Consider the following 16,421-nt stretch of genomic DNA (forward strand, 5'->3'; position numbering starts at 1 on the left):
CTGCCGGCATGGTTACGGAGGTGAATGGCCGTTAGGCGCGGTGGGGCCAGGCACGCTATTGGCAGGGGGGGCAAGCTGCTATGCCGGCTTGGCAGCTGGCAGCTGGTGGGTGGGGAATTGCAGCTGGTAAGCGGGCAAGCGGGCAGCGGGCAGCGGACAGCGGACAGCATGCACCAGACGTCACTGGTTACTGGATTGCGGAGGGCAGCTGGCAGCTGGCAGCTGGCCGGGTTGAGCGCCCGCGAGGACGCAGGCGACATGGCACTCCCACGAGCGGCAGGCGCGACGGGTTATTGGTCAGGAGGTGCTGGTGGTGCTGGTGGTGCCTACCTACCTAGGCATAGGAGCCCGTCAGACGGCCAGTGCCAGTCCCATTGCCATTGCCATTGCCATTGCCAGTGCCAGCCAGCTGACTCTGGGTGGCGTTGCGAGCCGCCTGCTCCGCCTGCTTGGCCTTTGCCTCTGCCTTTCCCTTTTCCTTTCCCTTTTCCTTTCCCTTTTCCTTTCCCTTTTCCTTTCCCTTTCCCTTTCCTTTTCCTTTTCCCCTTGTCTTTTCCCCTTTCCCGCTCCCACCCTGATGCGCGTTGCAGCCAACGTTGTTGACCTTGCCGCCCTTGCTGCCGCCGCCCTTGCCCCCGGCCTTTACCTCGTCCGCCTTGCCCGCCTTGCCCGCCTTGCCCGTCTTGCCCGTCTTGCCCGCCTCGCCTGCCGTGCCGGTGCTTGTCCCGTTGCCGCCGCCCCCCGCGAAGCCGCACCCCGTCTTGCCGGCCTGGAACTGCGCCCCAACCCCCGAGCACACGCCCGGTCCCCCGTTCAGCTGCGCGCAGCATCCGGACGCGCAGTCGGTGTTGCTGAGGCACTGCCCCGTGATGAACTGCCGGCCCTGGCCGTTGCCGACGTTTCTCGCCCCGGCGGGGTCTGGCACAGCCGCGCCGGCCGTCAGGATCACTATTTGGCCCCCGGAGTCGGCGGGTCCCGTCAGTCAAAGCTTCTCCCCGCTTGGCCGGAACGTGACGTTGGGGGGGGGGGGGGGGGCAACTTGTTGCTCACGGGCGGCAAGAGAAGCCAAGGCCAAGGGAACCATGTTGGCCAGGGAGTATAAAAATCAGCGGAAATGGGTAATAATTAAAAAAAAAAGGGCAAAAAAAAAAGCAATCAGCAAAGAGAGAGATGCGGGTGGATAATCAAAAAAACTGGCACCAGTGCCGGTTTAACGAGCAGAAATTTGAAATGGAGGAGAAAAAGGAAGCAAGACGGACGCCAGGTCGTCTCGGCAATGACTTGTGGTGCGCCGAGCTGCGCGATGCCTTCTGTCGACCGGCCATTTATAAGTCCGTCGAGATGCAATGCAGAGGCGACCGGCCCAGCGACAGCGCCAGCGCCAGCGCCAGCACCATACAAGCCAGGCGTTGTTGGTGAAACCGGCTTGCGACGAGTCTCGCGACAAGACCGGCGCCCGTGCCGTGCCATGCGACAGCGGTTGTTGCGCCCCAGGAATGTGAAGCCGGGTGCGTTTCGAAACCGCCTCGTTTCGCGGCATCGCATCCCTGGAAAACCACCTCGGGCGGGTTTTCCCACGCCGCGTGCGAGACTCAGTTGGGAGACACAAGACAATGGTTGCTTTTGACCGACACCGACTGCCGACCGGAGATGCTGGTCCGTAGCAAAGCCATCCAAGGCACTATGCGGGCCTTGCGTCGGCTCGGCCTCGGCATGGAGTAAAGGCAACGGAGAGAAAGTCAAGCAAGCAAGCGAGCGAGCACGCAAGCGAGGCGTGGCGTTGCGCTGCGTTTGCGTTGCGTTCCAAGCTGGCTGGGGCATTTAGGGGGTCGGCATGCGGCGCAAGGGAACCAATCCTCTTGTTCTTGTATGCCGAGAGCCTGCTTGCTCCTTTGTCCCAGGACATATGTCCCGGTTGACGCGTGTGGCCACCGACTTGGACGGATGCCCAGGATGCGTTGCGGCCGACCCGATGCCCAACCCATCTTATTATCCTCCCCTCGTCACCTGTCCTGCCCTACCCACCAGCAAGGCGCCAGCCACGTCTTGGCTTCCTATTGTCTCGCCCTGCAGAGCAAGCCGCAGAGCAAGCCGCAGAGCAAGCCGCAGAGCAAGCCGCAGAGCAAGCCGCAGTGGAGCATGCCAACAACAACCGGTCGGGCGGCAAGATGGGGAGCACAGGCGCGCGCCAAGTCTCACCCAGCTCATTACAAGCTCATGTTACCAGCTCATGTTTCCAGCCAAGTTACTAGCAAGTCCCCGGCAACCAAGCGCCCTCAATAAGCCTCCCAGCCACGCCGCTGTGCCGCTTTCCATACTCTCGTCTGCATTCCAAAAAAAAAAAAAAAAAAAAAAAAAGAGCAAAGCCGGCGAAACCCTCTCCGCACGGCAAGCAGCGTCCCTGCCCTGATAAGACTTCCGCTGTCGCCCGCTCGAGTCAAATACACCAGCTTGCGTCCGGCCAGCACATCACATCGCCCCAGCAGACGGACCAGCAGACGGACCAGCCGACAGACCAGCCGACAGACCAGCCGACAGACCAGCCGACAGACATGCCGAGCCTCAGCGTCGTCCAAGCCGGCATCGACGAGCTGTGCCGCGGCCCCCCGCTGGTCGCTGCCCTTGCCGGAGGCACCACCGGCATCGGCTCCTACATTGCCAGGGCTCTGGCCGCGGCCTTTGCTGGCCAAGGGGCCAAGCTTCGCGTCTACATCATCGGCCGCAACGTCGCCAGGGCCGAGGCCCTCATTGCCGACTGCCAAAGCATCAGCCCCGGCTCGCAATGGCGTTTCGTCAAGGCCACCGACCTCGCCCTCATCCGCGACGTTGATCGCTGCTGTGCCGAGATCGTCCGCCAAGAGACCGAGGAGCCGTTTCACGGAGAACCGGCCCGACTGCATCTCCTCTACATGACACACTGCTATCCCATCTTGAAACAGCGATCCAGTGAGCTCATCACTGCGGCCTCTCTCTCTCTCTCTCTCTCTCTCTCTCTCTCTCTCTCTTTTTTTTTTTTTTTGAATCCCGCTTTTTATCCCTGCCTAGCCCTCGAGTTTCGTTCGTTCGTCGAGGTTGAATACACCCCCATCTTGCTGACGGCTTGCCCTCCCTCTTTGCTTTTTCTTTCCTCTTTTTTTTTTCATTTTTTTTATTTTCCCGCAAACACCAGCAACAGCAGAGGGTTTAGACGCCCTCCTCTCGACCGTCTACTACTCTCGCATCAGATTCATCACCCGACTCCTTCCTCTCCTTGCCGCATCGCCCGGCCCCGGCCACGTCGTCTCCGTCTACGCGGGAACCTTTGAAGACGGCACAGAGCCAGGCGAATCGCCCATTGGGTGCCCCCCGCCCGCTGCCTATGGCATAGCCAGCGTCCGGAAGCACGCCGCCTTTATGAAGACGTTTGCGTTTGAGCATCTCGCGCAAGAACACGCCGGGAAACTCAGCTTGACCCACGTTTACCCGGGCTTGGTCGACGGGCCGGCCTTTTACAGCGACGATGCGCCGGTTTGGTTCCGCGTCGTGTTCCGGTGCGTCAAGCCTCTGCTCCGGCTGTACATGACGTCTCCCCGTGACTGCGGTCGTGTCATGCTGTATCTCGCAACGTCGCGATATCCAGCCAAAGGGAGTATCGCAGATCCGGAAAAGCTGCTGGCGGGAGGGGTGCGAGCAGCCCGGAGCACCCAAAACGAGCCTGGCGGTGGTTGCTACGCCGTCGGGCAGAGGGCCGAGGCCACAGACAAGGTGAGTTACGAACGGGTCCGCGATTCCGGAACCAGCAAGCAGGTGTGGCATCATACCACGGAGGTACTGAACCAAGCCTTGGCCCCCAACGCTGGAAGTGAGTGACGGCTTCTCTGCGCTTTGAAGCAGGTCATGATTTTGTGTGCGCATGGAGCTGAAGGAAAGGGGAATCGAGGGCGAAACTGCGGGATACTTGATGGGAAATTGCATCGTATTCAGTTGAGCTTGATGCGTCGAGTATGTATGTGTTGAAAAGTTAAACAGCGCCCTATGCTATGCCGAGACAGACGGGGAAATGAGATACATGACATCATGAGAGTATTACACTGTAAAAAGAGAAGAGGAGAAGAAATCATCAATCATGTCCGCCCAACGCCGTTTCTATGATTCAAGCGACTCGTATTTTTGCTCGGCCCGTTCGAAAGCCTTGTGCAGAGGAATGTCTGCCAGGGCAACAACCTTTGTCTTTTTGACGCACTTCCAGGTCATGTACGCGGTCAAGACAAGAGGAATGTCACTTGGGAAAAGCCTCGTTAGCGCGCACGAGGCGAGGCGTCTTCTCGCGGGGGGGGGGGGGGGGGGGGGGGGGAGGAGGAGGCATTGACGCTCAGGGTGCTTACAGATAGGCAGACACAAAGGTGCTGGAATCCCAACGACCTTTGGTAAAGACGGCGAATCCGCTCGTGAGCAGAATGACGATGCACGTGCCCAGCGCAAGGTAGGAAGAGTATACTGCGAGAATATGAAACAGAAGCCAAGTCTTGTTAGCAGCCCGTTTAAGAGACGCGAGAAGGAAAAAAAAGAACAAAACAAACAAACAAACAAACAAACAAACAAACAAAACAAAACAAAGAGTAAAATAAATGCTCTTACGGGTCCACGAATTCGACCATGGCAGCCGACACCTGGGGATGGCTTGCGCTTCCATTGCCAGACGCAAGCGGATGTGGTTGACGAGGATGGAGATCCAGGAGACCAGCACGCCGGCCGAGGTCAGTCTGACCAGCCACCAAAACACGGTGATGGCGCTGCTGGACAGGGTCATGAAGCTGAGGAAGCTAAAGGCGATGAAGAGCAGGACGCAGACGTAGGGCACGCCCCAGGACGTGGTCCTCAGGAAGATGCTGGGCGCCTGCCTCTTGACGGCCAGGCCGTACAGCACGCGGGTGCCGGCCAGCAGGCTCTGGTTGGAGGAGGACCAGGCAGAGGTGATGACGACGGCGTTGACGATGGACGGGACGGCGGGCAGGCCGGCGGCCGAGGCGGCAATGACAAAGGGGCTCTGGGTGGTGGTGCCGCCGCCGCCCTGCAGGCGCTCGTCGTCGCTGCGCACGAGCATGCCGACAATGACAATGGCCAGCATGTAGAAGAGGATGATGCGGATGAAGACGTTCTTGCAGGCGGCGGGGATGGCCTTGCGGGGGTTCCTGGTCTCGGCGCCGGCCATGGCGATGGACTCGACGCCGGCGAAGGAGAAGACGGCGCCGGTCATGACGCTCCAGTAGCCGAGGAAGCGGCCCCAGCCGCCGGCGGCGATGTACTCGACAAAGGGGCCCGGGTCGCGCCAGTGGCGAAAGTAGACGGGGGGCGTGCCGGGGACGCCGCCGAGGTCGATGACGAGGCCGAGGACGATGAGGAAGACGACGAGGAGGATCTTGAGGACGGCGAAGAAGAACTCGACCTCGCCAAAGACGCGGACGAGGGAGATGCCGACGGCAAAGGTGAGGACGATGAAGGTGACGATCCAGACGGACGGGTTGACGTCGGTCCACAGCTCGAACAGGACGCAGATGGCCGTGATCTCGGAGGGGATGGACAGGATGTTGCCGTAGACGAGGTTCCAGCCGATGGCGAAGCCCCAGGCGGGGTCGACGAGGAACTCGGCGTGGCGGACAAAGGCGCCCGTGACGGGGAGCAGGGCGGCCACCTCGCCGAGGGCGAACTGCACGGCGCAGACGACCAGGCCGATGGTGGCGTAGCCCAGCAGGGCGCCGAGAGGGCCGGCGGTGGCGACGGCGGCGCCGAGCCCGAGGAAGAGCCCGGTGCCGATGGCGCCCGCGATGCCCAGCATGGACAGGTGGCGCTCCGCCAGGCCGCGCTTGAGGAGGCGGCCCTCGCCGGCGGTCAGCAGGTCGCCGCCGTGGTCGTCGTCGTCGTCGAAGGGGGGGGGCGACGCCGTCCTGGCGAGGGCGTCGTCCGAGGCCACGACTCCGCCGCCGCCGGCTGCCGCGCGCGCGTGCGTGTGCCTGTGCGTGTGCGCGTGCGAACGGGGGGCTTTGCTGGCGTCGTCGTCGTCGTCGGTGCCGATGGGCACGAGTCCGGGAGGCAGCATGGCCTTTTTCGCCGGGGAATGTGCGTTTGCCGCGAGGTTGTCTCGTTCAAGGGCTTTGGTGAAGAAGGCAGAGATTTCGCTCGGAATCGGTCTTGGGTAAGAAGAGCGAGAAGAAAAAAGAAAGAAAAGAAAAAGAAAAAAAAGAGGAAGGAAAAAAAAAGGAAGAGGCAACAGATCACGCCTGCACGCAAGGCAATGATGCAACGCGGCACTTGGAGGAAATTCGCTACTGATTCGCAATTGACGACGGGCGCCGTAACAGCAAGCAAGCAAGCAAGCAAGCAAGCTATGGTGAAGGTTTTTCCAGGTTTTCCAGGTTTTCCATCCCAGTTTCCACTGCTAAAGGTGAGAAACTGACGTTGAAGGTTTTTTTTTTTTTTTTTTTTTTTTTTTTTTGGTTGCTCCTTCTCTGTCTCTTGTCTCTTTCCCTGTCTCTTTTTTTTTTTTTTTTTTTTTTCTCGTGGTTGGTCTTGGCGCTATCGCCAAGCCCCACTTTTGGCAGATGGTGTAATTGGCCCCCTGCTGCGAGCAATTGCCTAGGTAGGTACCTATGTAGCAGCACCCAGGCCAGACTGTACATATATATGTACATGGAATTAACTCATAGCAGACACCAGAGACTGCTCCATAGAAGCAGCAACTGCCCGAGTCTACGGATACTCCGTTCGTTACCCGGGCTGCGGTGGGGCCCTTCCCGGCTGACGCCCCCCATTCCGTCCTCCGTCGTTCATCCGGGCCATCAGCCAGCGAGCGGCTCCTCCGCCTTCCTCGGAGCTCACCAGAACTTCCAGAACTGCCAAGAGATTTACGGACTTCCGCATCGAAATCGCCCCCTCAACCCTTTGTCTACCAAGTGGCATTTCGCACGAGGCCGTCTTCAGAAACAAGCAGAGGAGGCATCTCCCCCGGCGACCGCCCGTTCCTGTAGCTCCAGAGTCTGCTGAGTTCCTTGACCTTGACCCCGGCCTCGATTCGCCTCCTTCCCGCCACTCCGTGAACCTCCACCGGAGTAGACACGTCTCCGCTCCCAAACCCGTCCGTTCCCAGGTACGATATATCAAAAGCTTCGCGGGTCTTGGCCATGCTGTCGCCTTCCTTGCCGAACTTGATGACTTCCTCCATGAACGCGTTGTTGTCTTCGTCGGCGCCGACAAGCTCGCCCGTTTTTGCGTCCCGCTTGAGGGGAAACATGCCGTCCAGGTAGTGCTGGTTGAGCTGATGCCCGCCGGCGCCAGTCGCCCGGCTAAACAGTCTTCCCAGAAACCGCGGCAGCTGGCGGGAGCCCATCCGGTTCGTTGCAAAGTGCAAGACACCCCACAGAGCCACGAAGTCGGTCGAGTGGGCGTAGTGCTCAATGTGGCCAATCGCCCTGTCCTTGGCTGCCAAAGCGGTCCGTGATGCCCCCGGCCCAAGCGTCTCATGCGCGTGTTTGCCTGCAACCGCTCGTCTTGTCCCTTCCGCCGGACAGTCCGCAGAGGACGAGAAGCTCGTCTCGGAGAAGCATGTTGTCAAAGCGGCCAGGGGGTTGGAGTCGGTCAAGTCTTGGGAGGCGACGTGGCGATGGGGGTTGTTGAAATGATTCGCGGCGTTCCCAAAGGTGTAGACTTCCAGCTTTGACAAGAGGTCCTGAGGCGTCTCTTGCAGCAGCCAGTCGAGCACGAGGCCCCCTTCGATCCCCCCTTGGGAATGGAGAATGAGGATGACTTTGGATTTGCTGGGGTCGTAGAGTATGTCTCGGAGGATCCTGTACGAGACTCGCACATTCTTGGTGGCATAAGTAAGGTTGCGTTGAACCAAGCACTCGACCACGTCGAAGATGATTCCCGAAGTTGGGTTGTGGATGCCGAGCACTGGACGACCAAAGGTCAACGCCAGCCGGTTAAGGTTGCTCTTCATCCAGTGTTCGCTATTCGGTAGACTTGTCAGCGCATGACCGTGTCTGAACGACCGGCAGGATGCAGAGTCGCAGCGTCAAGCCTCGGGCTACTTGTTACGGGAAAGCCTACCCAACTGCGACACCGTTGAGAAACACCCATTGCTCGTGCGCATGCCCAGGCCGCGGCTTGGCATATTTCTCATCCGACTGGAAGGTGACCTGTTTGCTGTTGAGAAGCTTGCACAAGGCCCAGTTCAGTGTCAAGAAAGCAGAAACTGCGACTGCACTCAGCCACAGAGGGAGAACAAGAGCCACGGGAAGAACAAAGACAAAGACCAGTTGCAGTATCCCCAGGATGGCATGGACAGACACGCACAACATGTTGTTCCAGCTCGGATACAACTCGTCAAGCTCACCGGATCCGCAAGGTCCGAGGGGTAGCACGATCCATGGCAGAGCCCAGATGTAGACGAAGAAGTAGTACACGTCCTTGAACAAGAGGGTGACGGGGAAGTCTGTGTAACTGTAGTTGATGACCGAAGTGCCGCCAATCTGGGATCTGTAGAACTCGGTTGCCGCACCCATTGTGGTGTTCGGCAGGGAACGTCGGCGGCCGGAATGCCAAACGGAGCAAAGCTTTCAAGGGGAAGACTCTCCCTGACGACCAGGGCTGAGCTGCGGAGAATTTGACTCGAAAGAAAACAGGCGCAAGTGGGAAGTCGGGGAGCTGACCTCATCCGGCCAAAGCGTCGGTATTTAAGGTGTCTGCCGACGCATGTGTCATTTCATCTCGTAGCTCCATGGTGACTGTCATTTGGTGGCAGTCAGGTGCGAGGCCGGTATGGGACATGGCTCCTGGTCAGCTGGCGCGATGGCACGATGGCACGATGGCACGATGGCAGGTTGTGATGCCAGCTGGTGGTTGTAAGGGCAACACCACCAGCCCAGAGTCTGGCGCGTAAATAGCGTACAGCAGCGTTGGGGAAGCCAGAGGACAGACAGCCAGGGCGATGATCCACGCCATGACGCCGGGAAAGCTACTGGGGGTCGAAAGGAGGTCTGGACGGAGATGGTCAAGCATCGTCTCGACTCTCAGGGGCACACGGGCACCGAAAGGGAGAGCGATCTGCTTTGCCCGCCGTTGTGAGCGTGAAGGCAGCACGCAGCACCAGATGCCAGTCAATTGGGGGGGGGGGGGGGGGGGGGGGGGATCGGGTCTGGTCGGGGATGGACAGCGGCAGTGGCAGTGGCAATGCACTGGGCACCAGACTGAGAGGACAGACTGAGAGGACAGACTGAGAGGACAGACTGAGAGGACAGACTGTCAGCAGGTGGCTGCCGGTTGTCGAGCGCAGCTGCTGCCAGGCTCAAACCTCGAGATAAATCCAGTCCAGTCCAGTCCAGTCCACATGCATTGACAACCCAACCTGGGCATCGCGCAAACACCGCTTTGCTGCCCAGCAGTTTCAGTTTCGAGACCCCGGCAGTCGAAAATGCAGCAAGTTCGATAACAGCACGAGGGCGATCCTCTGGCGATCCTCTGGCCCTGACCGGGGGGGGGGGGTTCTGTTCTCGATGGGAGCATGTGTGCCATGGGCATGTGCCCCTCGGCCAGATCAGCAACGCAGCACCAGACTTGACCCGAATCGACCGTGAACTGCTGCTGCCCCAGGGCAACTTGGACATACGGAGACCAGACGAAATCTGCGCAATTCCAGGCCGCGCTCCACTCTGATGCTGGTTCACCCTGGAGATGATGACGTTTTTTTTCATGCAAGATTCGTCCGTCGGTGATTCATTGGCCTGGCCGGGTACCTACATTAGGTACCTACCTACGGACTACTCGAGCAGAGTCCAAGCTCCAAGTTTGTATAGTACAGTACCTCTGGCAGCAGCGGATCGAGGCTAATATAATAGCACGCACGAATATTTCCAGGCCTGATCGAAAGGACCGACCTGCCGCAAGAGGGGTCGTGATGCAAGGTCGATGGCCGCAGCGAAAGCGGGAGTTTCTTATACTTCCTGACGCACCCTACCGATTACCAAAAAACATGATTTCGACTCGAATCTTGCTCTCTGGTACCGGGGAGTTGTGCCGGCGAGTGTCTTTTCATGAAAACTGCAAAGTGCCTGGCATTTTGGTTGTTTGACCCTGGACTGCTGGGGGCTGGGGGCTGGGTGCAGTGGCATGCACAACCCCAGCCCGCTTCGAGGCTCGAGCAGGCAAAGCCAGGGCTATCTACCTACCTGGTAGTTTATTTGTCTAAAACGTAGCAGCAGCCAGCATCGGCATCCAAGACCCTAGCCCCGGGGAAAAGGGAAGGGGGGGTAGGGGGGGGAGGGTTGCTGATGGTTGAACCGTTGAGGTGCTTTATTTACAGTACCCTGGGCGGTAGCAGTCAATGGAGGTCAACTGGTATGTACGGAGTAGCGTCTGGTGCTTGGCGTCCGGCTGCAGCATACCATCAAGGAATATAGTAGGGAGATGTTTTGGACATGTCCATGTACCATGCATGGGCAGTTGCATGCAGTCGAAGTTGTGCATCACGCCATGTCTGTGCGGTGGACTGGTGACTGGTGACTGGTGACTGGTGACTGGTGACTGGTGACTGTGGACTGTGGACTGCGGACTGTGTGGCCTGCGCGGTGCCAAAGAGGGCAGGCAGACTGCTGTCAAACTCACGTGTACCTAGGTAGGTAGGTACCTAGGTATGTACCTGATGTACGGAGGTGCGGTGGCGTATGTGTATGCAGCCAGGAGGTATTGACTTGCTTGTCCAATTTCAACCCAGACCGTCGATCCGAGGGTCTCTTCTTTTTTTCTTTTTTTTTTCTTTTTCTTTTTCTTTTTCCTATTTTTTTTTTCAAGGCTCCCTTTTCTTTTTCAACTTTTTTTTTTTTTTTTTTTTTTTTTTACACCGCCGGTTTTCCTCTTAGCGACGCATCAGGGAGCAGGAGGCAAGCAAGATGCACGGATAAGGGGGTATAAGGGGAGGGGTCAACTCTGTCCGGTCCGGTCTGGACCCGACCCTGCGGTCGAGCTTAGGTTAGGTACTGTACCTTACCTAACCTAACCTAACCCAAGGTACATATACCTGGGTCGGCAACTTCGATTGGTTTCCAGCTTTTTCTTGTCTCCCAGTATGGCAGGGGTCAAGTCGCAAATACGAATCAGAAGATGAGAGGCCCACGTGCATCACAAGTTTCAACTGCCCGTTTGGGATCCGTCTGGTCCTTGCTCGTTCCATTCTGACGGGAGCACGGATAGCGGCAGCAGGGGCGCGTTTGGCAGCGTGGGATTGGGCTTCAAGAAGGGTTGCTCCTTGTTGACAGGTAGGTATGTATGTAGCTAGCCATCTTTGGCTTTCCATTCATCATCATCATCATCATCATCATCATCATCATCATATTCTTCTTCTTCTTCCTCTTCTTCTATTTCTCCTTTTTTTTTTCTCCCCTCTTTAGGTCCTCTTTGCATCTCCATCCACCCCCCCTTGGATCCCTTGCCCTACGCAAACCGGAGTCTGGGGAGATTGTTCCGGCGGTGAAGTGGTTTTCATCTCCCGAGCAGCCCCGAAAAGGGTTTGTTGGCTGCAGCGACATGCTGGTGTATGATTGAATGACCCGGACCCGGATGGTCTCGACCACTTCCGTGAGCCCCCCCCCTCCTCCTGGGAAGGTTATTCATAGTCATCGAACTTACGGTGAGCTTGGCTGCACGCCCATGGCCCGTGGGAGTGCGGCGGCCGGCTCCCTTATACCATTGTGTAACCCGGCCCTGTTCTGGGTGCGTCCTGCTCGGGCCTTTGCGGAAAGGGCTATAAACTAGGGACATACTGCTGGCTCATGCAGCAGGGGGAAAATAAATAACGAGAAAAAAAAAAGAAAGAAAGAAAGGACGTGAAAAAAAAAAAAAAAAAAAAAAAAAAAAAAAAACCATCCGAAGAGAAAAAGCAAAATGCGCAAAAGTATCCGCACACATGAGAATATGTCCTACACACTGTAACACACCCACCACGCGCACGGAACCCAATTGAGGCTATCAATTGGAAGAGCTACATATATAGTGCCTACGTCACCCAGACGCATGCATGTGGCGTGGCGCCAGCCACCAGACCCATCCAAGGGGGGCCGTTCCTTCCTTCCATGAGGCTCTGCCTGAGACGGAGATTCTGCCAGGCCCAATTAAGCCAAACCCTTCATCTTCATATATGTCCGTTACCAAATTGATGGCTGCCTGAGCCACCGTGCCACCACTGAGCCACCACTGAGCCACCACTGAGCCACCACTGAGCCATCACTGAGCCACCCACCGTGCCAACCGCGCTACAAGCCGCCATCAGCCTATTGACAAGCCTACAAAGACCCTCAGCCAGCCCCCAGCCATCTATTTGAAGTCTGCGAGGCGAGTCGAGATGAACTGACGAGATTCACGCCTCAATTGGATTACCTAGGACTTCCAGCTGCCCCAGTTGGCTTCCCCTGTGCTGCATCTCAACCGTCATTGACCTCCTTACATGCAATGCAAGTGACCTGGCGAGTTGACCTGCTTCCCACGGTGCCTCGTCTGCATTTCCAGCATGCACTTCAAGCTGCCTCATGCTGCAGCTTCATGCTGCTTAACAGCCATGGCAGCAACCCAGACCGGGCCTCCGATTCCGTCCTTACGGCATCACCCGCCCGCCATTGCCGACGTGGTGAAACGTTGGTGAGAGCCGGTCTTTGCTTCGAAACCGGTGGGGTTGAGCAAAGCCAGACCCACGCTGAGCTCGGTGCGTCTTCGAATATGTACGGAGTAGGACTCTGCGAGTGCCAACAACATGCTGAACAATCCAGTCATGCGGTGTAACCATGGTTCGTGGTGCATACTCTATAGTGTCGTCCCTGCATCGCAAGTGTCCACTTCCGATGACCTTGGTCCAAGCTCTGGCAGGCCGACTTTGCCAAGTCTTGGTGTCGTGCACTCCCTAGCCTCCACTGGGTATTGACAAGTGGCCGCAAGGCAAGTCTCGAGGGCCATTTGAATTCTGGTCTATTGATAGTCAGTACGCCTGACTGGTCTAGATAGATTTTTTGCCGCAAAAGAAAAAAAGAAACCCTCGCCCCATGTCTAAAATTTTGCCATGTCTCCGAATCTAAAAAAAAAAAAAGAGGCTGCTTTTCCCACCCGCCCTCCCCCCAACCCCCCGACCAAAAAAATATAGATAGATATAAATGGCCGAAAAAAAAGAAGAAGAAAAAAAAGAAGGCAAAATACCAAGAGGATCAGAGTTCCAAAGCTTGGCATCATATCTTATGAAGCGAAATGGTTAGTATTATGTCCACAGTGGACGTTTGATATGAGCTGCGGCACGAGCCGCGACGCGTGCATGTTGCTGCGCTGCTTCATCCTCTATAGTTCCATGGATCCCGTCCTCGGAGAGAAAAACCGCTCTATTTTTTTTGGCCGCCTCCAAAAAGCAACTCGTTCCTCGTTAAATAAAAAAAAAAAGGAGGAAAAAAAAGGGGAAAACAGCAGTTGTCAAGAGTGCAATCAATCCTTCGACTTGTGCATTGAACCGGTGACGTAGTTCTCTGAGCCGAGAGCGTTGATCTTCTCGACATCTTCGGCATGGAGCTTAAAGTCAAAGCTTTCCAAGTTGCTCCGGATACGGGAAGCGGTCAAGCTCTTTGGCAGTACAACGTTGCCTCGAGAAGCATTCCAGTTGAGTAGGATTTGAGCGGGCGTCTTGTTGTATTTCTTGGCGATGGCGTTGATGGTGGGATCCTCCAGCTTGTTTCCACGGGCTAGGGGAGAATATGCCTCAATCTTAATGTTATGTTTTTTGCACAACTCAACCAGGGCCTCGCGCTGACAAAAGGGATGCACCTCGATCTGATTGACGGCAGGGACGACGGTGGCATGTTGCAAGAGATTCTTAAGATGGGCAGCACCAAAGTTGGAAACACCGATGGACTTGGCCTTGCCGAGTCGCTGAGCGGTTTCAAGAGCACGCCAGCTCTGGAGACGCTTCTGCTCATCTTCGGCTGGAGAGTGAATCAGGTAGAGATCAAGATAGTCGAGTCCGAACTTATCAAGAGAGTCGCAAAGTGCGTTGAAGGTGGCCTCGTAGCCGTGGTCGGTGTCCCAGAGCTTGGAGCAGATGAAGACTTCTTCGCGGGGAGTGCCAGTCTTTTCGAGCCAGCGTCGGATGGCCCGGCCGCAAGCTTCCTCATTGGCGTATCTGGCAGCAGAGTCAATGTGACGGTAACCGGCGTCGAGGGCGGCAGTCACGGCGTCCTCGGTCTCTTGACCGTTGGGAGCCTTGTAGACACCCAGGGCCACTTGGGGAATAGAGTTGCCATCGTTCAACAGGATGGACGGCACCGGTGAGGCAAAGCTGCGGCGAGATCGACTTGGCACCTTGAGCTTTTTGACAAAAATGTGACGCTCGGGGGAGGTTTCAGGGGTGATGGCGGAGGGAGCCATGATGGATAACTCTTTTCTCTTTAGATTTAAAACAAAAAAAAGCATACAAAGGCCTTTCGCGGAGTGCTCAGTTAGATTCGAGCTTGAAAGTTTGGATGAGAGACGAGACAAGGTGGGAGGGATATGTGACTCGGAATCTGCTGCATTGGAGGGCTGAACAAGGCCTTAAATAATCTGATGAATAGCTTCAGTCTTGTGATATACTTGTGCGTATACACCAAGATATGTATAACGCAAAGACCCCGGCCCCTAGTCGGTCTGTTGACCCGATATCTGAATTCGTTCCAGACTAAGTGAGTAGATTGAGACGCCCCACCACCCGTTGATCAACATACACCAGGAGTCAATCAAGGACCGCGGGTGGGTAATAAATAAGTCTGGGCACAGCAGCCCCGAGCGCATCGTGACAAGGCACCTCGTTTGCGTGCCTTGCGATATGTGGTCATGTACGGAGTATGAGGCTCGATTAATCCCATCAAAACACCAGGGGATGGATAGCGTTGGTGTCTGGATAATCACTCGTGGATATCCATTCGGTGAACCGAGCCGAGACAGAGCAACTGCCGCACTTGAACAAGTCCCGATAAATTGATTCCGCTTCCCGGGTCTCCAAAGGTTCCAGAAGTGACTTGGAATTTTGGAAGCCAGAGGTTTGGAGCCATGGCGGCGTGCACGTTGACTGCAAGGGGATAAGAAACAAAATCGACGGTGGGATCCCAGGCTGGCACGTTTTAGTTCAGGACCCCAAGCCAAGCCAAGCCAAGCGACCCCGAGGCTACTTGGTAGATCCCAGCAAGATCCATTCGTCCGGGGCTCTTGAGATGGGAGCAAGTTGTCTGGTGCCTTTTCGCAGCGGCTCGTTCTATTCTCTGACACGACGGCCGCAAGTGTAGCGCCGGCGTAGGCTGGATGCGTGCCTGTAACAGCTGTCTCATTTTTGCGTCGCCGCTGCAGTTGTCCCTAGCACCACATACAGCGAGATGACAGCATGAAGCGAACAAGGGACTTTAGATTTCTCGGCTTGCCATGGCGGTGACGGCGAGTTAGCGCCATGGATGTAAATGAGGTGCTTCGAGAAATAGTCTAGACATGGAGTAGCGGCCATGTCCTGTGTGTGCTTGTAGAGGACCGAGCTATGTACATAACTTTGAAATTGTCTGGTCTGGTTGGTTTGGAAACCCCACATCAGCAGCAAACAGAGGAATTTTGGGACGATGGTTAGGGGAGGATAGAAAGGGAAGGGCCATCACCAACCTTTTTTTTTTTTTTTTTTTTTTTTTTTTTTTTTTTCCCTTTTCGAAACGCGTCGCACCATGCAGGATGCTACAGCACGCTGTGCCAGCTGTTGCCAGCATCGAATCCATGCTAGTGGGCAGGGAAAAGGGAATAATCATCAGACCAAACTGCAGAAACCTTGTGCCGAGCACTGGTGGTAAGGGTACGTCGTAACGAGCGGTAGGGATTTCAGGGCTGACAAGATGACAGGCAGGACACACCAAACAAGACCCTGGAAATTTCAATGTTCCTACCTGGTAGCTCGTACCTACCTTGGTTGGTATGTAATTTTCTGCCCCGTAGGTTATCACCGCATCAAGTTAAATTAAAAACGTCAAAATATGCCTGACTCCCTCCGAGCTTTGACTGGCGGGCCTGGCAACGCCGTAAATTTTCAGTTTACCAAGGTCAAGGTGACGGAAGGAGGGGAGGAAACTTGAAGGAAGGCGGCAAGGGGGGAAGGAAGGTGGCGGTGACGTCTGGACTCTGGCTGGCCTGGGGTGTACCGGACCTACTACCTAGTACCTACCGTCTGGGTTTACGTCTGGGACCGGACCTGGACCTGGACCTGGGTCTGGGTGGTCGGACAGTGCCAGGAAATTGCAAGTTGAAGCGGTGCGCAAGAGTCAAGACGGCACTGTGCTGCCTTTGGAGTCTAGACATGGGCAGAATTCCTCAGGTAATCAGGATTCCTCAAGTAATTGCTCAAGTAATACCTCAAGTAA

The 16,421-nt window shown here is 56.3% G+C and overlaps 7 protein-coding genes across 7 annotated transcripts; 1 reads left to right on the forward strand and 6 right to left on the reverse strand.

Moving 5' to 3' along the window:
- Positions 1-334: 334 nt before the first annotated feature.
- On the reverse strand, positions 335-1,084 carry UV8b_05386 (uncharacterized protein; the record flags this gene model as incomplete). Its single annotated transcript, XM_043142883.1, has 2 exons — positions 335-948; positions 1,051-1,084. 2 exons carry the CDS (start codon positions 1,082-1,084, stop codon positions 335-337), a joined length of 648 nt encoding a protein of 215 aa, XP_042998816.1.
- Positions 1,085-1,155: 71 nt separating this feature from the next.
- Positions 1,156-1,821, reverse strand: UV8b_05387 (uncharacterized protein; the record flags this gene model as incomplete). Its single annotated transcript, XM_043142884.1, has 1 exon — positions 1,156-1,821. One exon carries the CDS (start codon positions 1,819-1,821, stop codon positions 1,156-1,158), a length of 666 nt encoding a protein of 221 aa, XP_042998817.1.
- A 168-nt stretch (positions 1,822-1,989) lies between these two features.
- UV8b_05388 (uncharacterized protein) lies at positions 1,990-2,208 on the reverse strand (the record flags this gene model as incomplete). The annotated part of the gene is made up of 1 exon (XM_043142885.1): positions 1,990-2,208. One exon carries the CDS (start codon positions 2,206-2,208, stop codon positions 1,990-1,992), a length of 219 nt encoding a protein of 72 aa, XP_042998818.1.
- A 344-nt stretch (positions 2,209-2,552) lies between these two features.
- On the forward strand, positions 2,553-3,849 carry UV8b_05389 (uncharacterized protein; the record flags this gene model as incomplete). The annotated part of the gene is made up of 2 exons (XM_043142886.1): positions 2,553-2,946; positions 3,170-3,849. The coding sequence occupies 2 exons, from the start codon at positions 2,553-2,555 to the stop codon at positions 3,847-3,849; spliced, it is 1,074 nt and encodes a 357-aa protein (XP_042998819.1).
- Positions 3,850-4,125: 276 nt separating this feature from the next.
- On the reverse strand, positions 4,126-6,076 carry UV8b_05390 (uncharacterized protein; the record flags this gene model as incomplete). The annotated part of the gene is made up of 3 exons (XM_043142887.1): positions 4,126-4,261; positions 4,365-4,476; positions 4,618-6,076. The coding sequence occupies 3 exons, from the start codon at positions 6,074-6,076 to the stop codon at positions 4,126-4,128; spliced, it is 1,707 nt and encodes a 568-aa protein (XP_042998820.1).
- Positions 6,077-6,922: 846 nt separating this feature from the next.
- UV8b_05391 (uncharacterized protein) lies at positions 6,923-8,537 on the reverse strand (the record flags this gene model as incomplete). The annotated part of the gene is made up of 2 exons (XM_043142888.1): positions 6,923-7,982; positions 8,083-8,537. The coding sequence occupies 2 exons, from the start codon at positions 8,535-8,537 to the stop codon at positions 6,923-6,925; spliced, it is 1,515 nt and encodes a 504-aa protein (XP_042998821.1).
- A 4,948-nt stretch (positions 8,538-13,485) lies between these two features.
- On the reverse strand, positions 13,486-14,421 carry UV8b_05392 (uncharacterized protein; the record flags this gene model as incomplete). Its single annotated transcript, XM_043142889.1, has 1 exon — positions 13,486-14,421. The coding sequence occupies one exon, from the start codon at positions 14,419-14,421 to the stop codon at positions 13,486-13,488; it is 936 nt and encodes a 311-aa protein (XP_042998822.1).
- Between the last annotated feature and the right edge of the window lie 2,000 nt (positions 14,422-16,421).

Source organism: Ustilaginoidea virens, chromosome 4 (assembly GCF_000687475.1).
Source record: "Ustilaginoidea virens chromosome 4, complete sequence".
NCBI classification, from domain to species: domain Eukaryota; kingdom Fungi; phylum Ascomycota; class Sordariomycetes; order Hypocreales; family Clavicipitaceae; genus Ustilaginoidea; species Ustilaginoidea virens.